The sequence below is a fragment of the Rhinoderma darwinii genome, chromosome 13, assembly GCF_050947455.1.
Source record: "Rhinoderma darwinii isolate aRhiDar2 chromosome 13, aRhiDar2.hap1, whole genome shotgun sequence".
NCBI lineage: Eukaryota > Metazoa > Chordata > Amphibia > Anura > Rhinodermatidae > Rhinoderma > Rhinoderma darwinii.
Window position 1 is genome coordinate 26,932,014 of NC_134699.1, and position 8,733 is coordinate 26,940,746.

Below are 8,733 nucleotides of genomic sequence, written 5' to 3' on the forward strand. Positions count from 1 at the left end.
TTTTAGATGCTATATTTTATAGGCAGGACATAGTGTGCAGTATTAAATAGGTTTGGTTGACATTCCTGGAGTATTACAATATCCTCAGTGAATGATTCCATCTATAAGAAATACATTGATCTATGCAAACTTGCATAGCACTGGGACCCCTCTAATAGGAAAGATTCAACTGGAGGACTTTCAGGGGATCCCATCAATTAGAAATAATTAATCCCTGTAGATTTTCATTAAGAACTGTCACTGGGTATTCAATGTTGTAATGCAGATCTGTAAATTGCAAGCAGTGTAAGGAAGCATGTGTTATAAACATACACTATGCCATCTGCCCCACAGCATGCTTTGGCGTTCCTATCCCGCAGAACAAAAGACACATCTTCATTGCTCACACCTAACCACCATCCCTAATATTAACCCTCACATCTCTCCTATGAGAGGAGCAACCTTCTCCCATTAATTTTAATGCACTCCATTGACCATTTTCATGGTAATATCTCAGTAATATAACATATAGATACTATAGATTATGCAGTAAATTAGTCATTTTCTTAATATTCCAGTCACTCTGGTGAAGGAGCTTCATAGGGTAAGGCATTGTCTTTTCTACATTTGGATAGGCAATGCCAGTACAGACTGACCTTGGGTATCTGACCTCATTTGCATTTACACCTAGACCTGTATAATTGCATAATATATACCATACATTGTTCAACTTTATCATCTGTAAACTGTTTAACCTGTGGTTATCAGAAGAGGTCATCAACAACCTTATATTTTCCTATATAAGCCACATATAATAATGTATAAGCACATAATAGCAAAAACTGACCCACTTCTGTCTCGGTAGGCTTGAAATTATGGGTGTATGCGGCTTTTTAGCCGTATAGTGATTCTCCACATGGTCCTGGAAGACCATAGAATGCAAACAAGATCCGCACTGTGATATAAAAATAAGTATGCTCTAATACAAAGCCCATGCATATAAAACTGCTATTAAACAGATGCATTTCTGAAACTTACACACCAAAGCGATTTACAAACCCCTACCTATTGTATCAATGGTCAAAAATATGTTTGTAAGTGGAGAAGGTAGAATCAATTTGCCAAGTTTGGGATTCACAGTGGATTGGGCTGATTTACATATTCCGGAATCGACAAAGGAATTTTTTTTTAATCATTCACTCAATTCTATTCATTTGCAAATACGAAAACGTTTAAACTTCTTGTACAATTCACAAAAATAGACAAAAATGTAAAGTCATTAGAATAAATGACACAAGAACATATGAAATTGTAATGGATTACAAATTATGGGAGCATAAATAAGCATTATTTACTGCCACCATAACTGCTGGAAAATTCTATAATATTGTGCGGCATCATAAATAGTGGATCCAGAATAAATGTTATTTATATAATAACTATAAAGATATTTTTTCTTTTGTAGTAAGTGTTAGACATGTATACAGGGATATAAATCAATGAAAAAAATGGTCATGTACGTACGAGTCCCATCAAATCTTGTAGCGATGGTATCCAAGAAAGTATTCTGCGGAGCAAGCAAACCTTTCATCACAGGCATGTTTCCACCACCTTGATGCTCTGTCCTTGTCAATAATCCTTCTGAGACGCTGCATCAGCATTGAGAAGATGCTACAAAGTAGTCAAGACACCCTTGTCCTCCTCTCTCTAATACCCCACTGAAACCAGAGGATGCTTCTAAGTCATCTTGTCCTAATTCCACTGCTAGCCGGACTCTAATGAATTACATCAACAGTCACACATTGATATTCATTGTTTTCTTTTATTGTGTCCGCTGCCTCTCTCTCACCCTCTCCTCCCTTGTGTGAGTATCTCTCTTTCTATCCCTCTCTCCTCCTATCTGTGTTTCTCTCTTCCCCCCTCCCGTATTGAGCTGTCCCCTTCATGTACCTGCCTTCTAACTCACATGGTCCCCTGACTCTCTCCCGCTTGTCTCTAACTCCCTCCTCCTGTTTACCAACACACTTCTGCCTGTAAAGCTCAATCTCCATCTCTTTATGTCTATTCAGCTTTTTTGTATCATGCCGTCTCTTTACGTACAAGCATGAAATGAGGAATTGCATGAGACTGATAATAATCTCAGTCTCATTTCCCATGGAAGCTTAGATCATACACTTTCTCCTTCATGCATTTTGAACACCTGCCTCTATGAAATGTGTCTAGGGCTGTATGGCGACATTGTCGTGGTGACTCCGATTGTCACATCTAAATTGTATTTAGTCATGGAAGGAGCATCATGGGTGGAAAGATTTGTTTATATGGGCGCATATTGCCCATCTTTAAACCCAATAGATTATATATCCCATTAAATATAGTGACTTGTCATCGCATATAGCAAAGCAGGGCAATCCATTTGTTAATTTTGGTTATATCGGGAGACTATTTTTGGTCAAGTTGAAGTCAACTACTCCATGCCCACTGGGATGCATTGTTTCCACATTGAGCTCATGTGCACACAGGTGTATTATGGCTCCAGTGTGTTCTGTACAGAGCTGTAATACGGTACCCCTAGCAGTCTGTGGGTTTATACTGTACCTCCGTATGCCTCAATGTCATGCTCCACAGGATGCCATATTACGGAGGTATTTTTCACTTCTAGAGGAGAATATATTTGTAATACGGTGCCGTATAGGGACACTATATGGTGGCTCATGGAGTGCCGCCTGTGGCTCTATATTACGGAGCCAAACGAAATTTGTGTAACTTTACAATCGTCATGCCCTTGGCTCTGCTGTGTCCATGAGGCCTTATTTCAGTTGATTTGCACGGAAAACTTCCAACAACATCTATACATCCACATATGCACCCAGTAAGACTTGTGGTGGCGGTATTAATCCAACCTTGTTTATAAAGAGCTTAATTGGTGAAATATAATAGATTAATATAATTTAAACTCATTGCACTAAAGGACGTTGTGCATAATTTACAAACATGCACAAAGAAGCAGCACTCTGCGGACGCTAAGATATATGCAAACATTGAATATATGGATTCATTTAAATTGTAGGTAGCGGTCACACAGGATGAAACGTCATCCCAGGAGGCCGGCCTGGACAAAGAAGCACAGAATTCTGGGTAAGTATAAGCTTTTTTTTTCTGAGTTGAGATTTTTGCAGCAGAATGGCAGCTTTTCTGCCGCAAAATCACATCTGCTATTTGTTGCGGGTTTTACCTCCCCATTGAATTCCATGGGGAAAACCTGCAACTAAAAAGCAGCGATTACGCAAAATACAATTGACAAGCTTCAGATTAAAAACCTGCACCGCAGGTCAATTTCTCTTTGCACTCATCATTTACGCAGCGTGTGGATGAGGTTTGTTCAAATCTCATCCACTTTGCTGCTACTGTATTATGCTGCCAATTTTCAGAAAATCCGCAGTATTTACGCTACGTGAGGATTTACCCTAGGAGCCTGGTTTGGACATCTGATATTAATATAGGGGGTCTGAATATATTAAGCCATACAATTTTTTATAAGTCACCCCCAAAAGAAGGCCACTTTCATATTTGCAGCGACCCACTGCTCGAGTATGACGCTGTAAAGAGCTATCCCAGGTTGACATCTCTGGAAAGGGGTCAGAGTTTTTTCTCCATAGGCTTTTAGAAAGTGCTTTATACTGCGGGTGTTTTTTACATGGGTTTTAAAACTTCCCAAAAAGGACCCTTTGTGAAGGAGGCCTCTATGCAGTTTTAGGGTCTATTCAAACGGGCGTTCATATCGTGATTTATTGCTGTGGTTACAACAAAATCGCACCAAAACGCCACTGTTTTTGCTAATAAATTTGCAATAAACTGCAATTTGACCGCACTCATCTGAATAGACCCTTTTTAGGCCCTGTTCACACAGAGTCTTTTAGCACGTTTTTGACGCTGAAAACGCGCCTAAAAAACTTCCAAAAATGCCTCCCATTGATTTCAATGGGAGGCGGAGGCATTTTTTCCCGCAAGCGGTAAAAAACACATGCGGGAAAAAGAAGCAACATGCCCTGTCTTCAGGCGTTTACGTCTCTGACCTCCCATTGACATCAATGGGAGGCAGAGAAAGTGTATTTCGCTGCGTTTTTGCCCATGGGGCTCAATGGACGCGAGTGAAAAACGCTGTGAAAAACCCTGCCATAAACGCGGCAAACGGCGTACAGGCAGATCGTAATCTACCTCAAAATTCCAAACTGAATTTTGAGGCAGAGTTTTCTGCCTGCAAAAAACTCTGTGTGAACAGGGCCTTATTGTGGTTCCTGCTACTTCAAAACTTGCAGACGTGACCCGCAATATCTGCAAACACGGTAAATATTATTTCTTTTCAGTCTAAATAAATGCTCTAAACATAATACACAAACTTCACATTGGTCCTCAAGTATAAAAACGAATGCAGATCAACAAATGGAGGTATTGCCCATAGCAACCTATGAGATGCCAGCTTATTATTGTGCAGGAAATGAAAGCTGCAATTTGATTGGTTGCTCTGGGCTTCCCTGCACTCCAGTCTGCTGTGTATTGCACACTGTATGTAATGGTTTGCGTTCTTCACTCCACACGTGACGTCATTAGTTTAATCCCGTTCTGCTGTGACTGATTTCTTGCACTCAGCAAAAGGAAGAAAAACTTCACAGAAAGTTCAGTTTTTTACCAAGTACGAGTCAACGCCCAATGCAACCTGCTGAAGGAGGACACATAAGAAGACCTTAGTTAGTTTTGTAGTATCGTAAATCACCCCTTTCCCCACCCGCTTGTGACTGGCGTCGTCTGAATGTGACTGATCATTACAGAAGAGCAGCAGACTGAGGTAAATATTTAGTGATATATTTCCATTGTGGTTGTATTTGTGTCTAATGTAGTTATATTGCACATGTCCCAAACTTATGTACATTTAGTAAGCTGTTTAGTGGTCTATTGCTCCCTGTTATCAGCCATTGCAGAGTCTGACTGTGATGTTACTTAGTGCTCTGAGTCCCTTTGTCATTGAAATAAATGGGTTTTCTTTCCAGCGCTGCAATGGCAATTTTACGGTCGTTAATGCCGACAAATCGTGCGTGTGATTATTGCACGCGTTACGTCAGTTTCTTTCTCCCCTATTAGATGGGGAATTGACAACTGTCAAGCTGTTTTCCTCCTAAGGGTATGTTCACACAGCCTATTTTCAACTGTTTTTTTTGGGCTGTAAACGCCCAGAACAATTGCTAAAAATACGTAGGCTGAACGCCTCCAAACATCTGCCCATTGATTTCAATGCGAAAAATGGCGTTTTGTTCCCACAGGGTGTTTTTTTTTTTACGTGCCGTTTGTAAAAATGGTGTGTAAAAACCGCCCTGTAAAAAAGTGCATGTCACTTCTTGATCCGTTTTTCATTGGGTCAATAGAAAATAAGCTCCAAAAACGGCCGTAAAAAAAACATCTGATGCATAAGAAATGGCTGAAAATCAAAGCCAGTTTTCCCTTGAAAACCGCTCCGTATTTTACAGCCATTTTTTGTTTAACGTGTGAACATTCCCTATGGCCCCATGCACACGGCAATTGCGGACCCTATATTTACGGGAAGGTGTCCAGACCGTAGAAATGACCCGCAAAAAATAGGACATGCCCTATTTTTTAAATTTTACGGACCATGCTCCCATACTTTATAATGGGAGCACAGGCCAGCAAATGCGGGTGACTGTCCGCACCCGGATGTGCACGTAATCTCCGGCCATGGCATGGCTGTGTGCAGGGGGCCTATTTTTGCACAATTGTCAGGACGTTACGCTCATATACTGTAGCTAGTTCTCTGAATATACTCTTCTAGGAAACAATGTATTGGTAAGTGACATTCTAGTTACGGTTTGTCCACACATAACGGAATTGCTGCAGAAAATTTCTGCAGCGTTTACGCTAAAACTAGCAGACGTTCCACTGCGGAAAAACCGCACGATTTCCTGCATTTTTTATTATTTTTTTTTTACTGCAGAAAATAGTGTGAATTTTGCTGCGTTCTTTTCATGTCTGTGAGATGGAGACCTCTCTTCAGAAAAAACAGGAATTCAGTCCACTTTCCTAAGGGTATGTTCACACGTAGTGTTTTCAGGCCTATTTCGGGGCGTTTACGCCTTGAAAAACACCTGAAAAAAACGGAAGCAGAATTCCTACAAACATCTGCCCATTGATTTCAATGGGAAATACGGCGTTCTGTTGCGACGGGGCATTTTTTTACGCTTCATTTTCAAAAAACGGCGCTTGAAAAGAAGCATGTCCCTTCTTGAAGTTTTTGGCGCCGTTTTTCATTGACTAGAATAAGAGCTCCAAAAACGGTCGTAAAAAAACGCGAGTAGCTTAAAAAAACGTATGAATCAGGAGCTGTCTTCCCTTGAAAACCGCTCCGTATTTTCAGACGTTTTTGATTTTGTGTGTGCACATACCCTTACTGTTTACCTGCAGTACCTATAGATGGCACATTGTGAAATGTGCCAGGTAACAAACTTGGCACTACTACATCTGCATATCTCCGCTGCTTTTGTATTCCATTTTTTTAACTGTATGAAAAAAGCTATGGCTAAACCAAATATTTAATATAGTTCTCCATAACATCCATTATTTACATAAATAGTTCTAACAATGTTGCCGAAAAAACTGTTTTGTGTGACAATCCTATGTTTGCTATTAGTTGATTATCTAATACATGATCTAGGCTACAGTGTGAAGCCACAGATTGTCCTCTACTGCCCTCCTCTGGTGGTTACTGTATTTCTTTTTGCAGACATTTTTTTTTAATGAGAGCTGGCAGCTGCAATATTATCTGTATTTATACGGCTGCATTGCAGAGCTAATATTAATATATTGGGCTTTTAACGTGGTCGTTTTTTAAATGTGCAATGCATGCTACTTTTGTCTATTTTGTCGTCACAAGATGCCCATTGTAGATGACGGAACATGTTTAAAAAAAAACAAAAAACTTATTTCATATTACAGCTCAGGAAGATGTGATTAAAAAAACAACTTATTAAAAATCACTTATTTCACATAAATGTTAAACACATATGAATGCAGATATAGATTCTTCCTGTAAAACATTGCATACTCTAGGAGCATTTCGTAGAACAGCTTCTTTAACAAAAAAGCATGGCTGCTGGTCAATGCAAAACCATGACAAGACCCACACCTGAATGTGCAGACCAATTATGGTCTGTGGCTCTGTCTGCCCCCATAAATAGTGCATACAGTTTCTCGATTAGTGCTTATATAAATAGTGTGTACAGTGTCCTACAAGTGGCTTGCAGTGGCTCTACAAATGGTGCATTAATTCTCTCTGTTAGTGCTAAAATGATATTGTACCTGTAATGTGGCCATTCAGTGGCTCTCTTACTGCCATATAATGCCCCTTTTAGTGCCCAGCATAATGATGTAATTGTGCCGGTCTGTGTCTTTAGATGTAGGCCGCAAGCTAAAGGCGTGAATGACAGGGCTGGTACTAAAAGTTTTACAAAAAAAATAATAGTCTCTAAGGTGTGACTGCCCAAGCACGCAGGTGCCTAGCTCTTTACTAGACAGAGCTCTGATAGCTGTACTGTAACGACCTGTGCGTCCATTACATGACCAGAACAGATTTGGAAGTAAACAATGAAGGCTCCTATTGAATAACTGCAAGTAGTGATCTGAAATCATAAAGTAACTAGAACATCAAGTATGTTAGAACTTTTTGTTAGTCATTGATTTACCTCTATTTGCGGAAACCGTAATATCCCTTTTAACCCCTTTAGGACACAGCCTGTTTTAGCCTTGTGGACACATGATTTTTTGAAAGCTGACATGTCGCCTTATGTGGTAAGAACTTTGGAATGCTTTAACCTATCCAAGTGATTTTGAGAGTTTTCTCATGACGTATTGTACTTTATGTTAGTGAAAAAATTTGGTCGAAACCGCATTCATAAATTATTTTAACCCTTTAGGCGTTTCACAAGAAGTAAAGCAAAGTAGAGGTGAAATTGACAAATTATTATTTTTATTTTTTTGCTGCAGTTCATTTGTTAAGGGCCTGTTCACATCACTGTTCATTTCCGTTCCGGGGTTCCGTCGGGTGAACCCCGCAATGTAAAGTGAAACTGACGGCACAGCTTTCCGACGCAGTCGACTACGCTATTGATTCCGTTGGAAAACCGGAAACCAGACGGAATGGTGACTAACGGAAAGCATTAGCGATGTTTCTGTCACCATTAAGATCAATGGTGACTGAAACGGAAGCTGTTGCTGTCAGTTTCACTTTCCGTTGCGGGGTTCACCCGACGGAACCTCGGAAGGGAAACGAACGGTGATGTGAACAGGCCCTAATACATTTTTTTTTCTCTGTAACACAGAAGGTTTTACCAGAGAAACGCAACTCCATATTTATTGCCCAGATTCTGCCGTTTTTCGAAATATCCCACATGTGGCCCTAGTGTGGTAATGGACTGAAGCACAGGCGTCCGAAGCAAAGGAGCACCTAGTGGATTTTGTGGCCTTTTTCTTTTTTTTAGGAATATATTTTAGGCACCATGTCCGGTTTGAAGAGGTCTTGTGGTGCCTAAACAAATCGCAACCGCCCCAAAAGTGACCCCATTTTGGAAACTACTCCCCCTCAAGGCGTTTTTCTAGGGGTATAGTTAGCATTTGACCCCACAGTTTTGTTTTTGTTTTTTGTTTTTTTAGTAAAATTTAGTGGAATTAGTATGTGAAGATGAAAATCAAATT

The 8,733-nt window shown here is 40.1% G+C and overlaps 1 protein-coding gene and 1 long non-coding RNA gene across 2 annotated transcripts in view; one reads left to right on the top strand and one right to left on the bottom strand.

The window, feature by feature from the left end:
* KCNH4 (potassium voltage-gated channel subfamily H member 4) overlaps positions 1 to 1,947 on the bottom strand; it is a 129,806-nt gene extending 127,859 nt beyond the window's left edge. Inside the window, exon 1 of the mRNA XM_075845272.1 lies at positions 1,504 to 1,947. Within this exon, the coding sequence (XP_075701387.1) occupies positions 1,504 to 1,579 (76 nt within the window). The 5' untranslated portion in view covers positions 1,580 to 1,947. The remainder of the gene's footprint in view (positions 1 to 1,503) is intronic.
* LOC142665571 (uncharacterized) overlaps positions 1 to 7,836 on the top strand; it is a 282,261-nt gene extending 274,425 nt beyond the window's left edge. Inside the window, exon 4 of the long non-coding RNA XR_012851522.1 lies at positions 7,767 to 7,836. This is a non-coding gene — a long non-coding RNA (uncharacterized LOC142665571). The remainder of the gene's footprint in view (positions 1 to 7,766) is intronic.
* Positions 7,837 to 8,733: the final 897 nt, after the last annotated feature.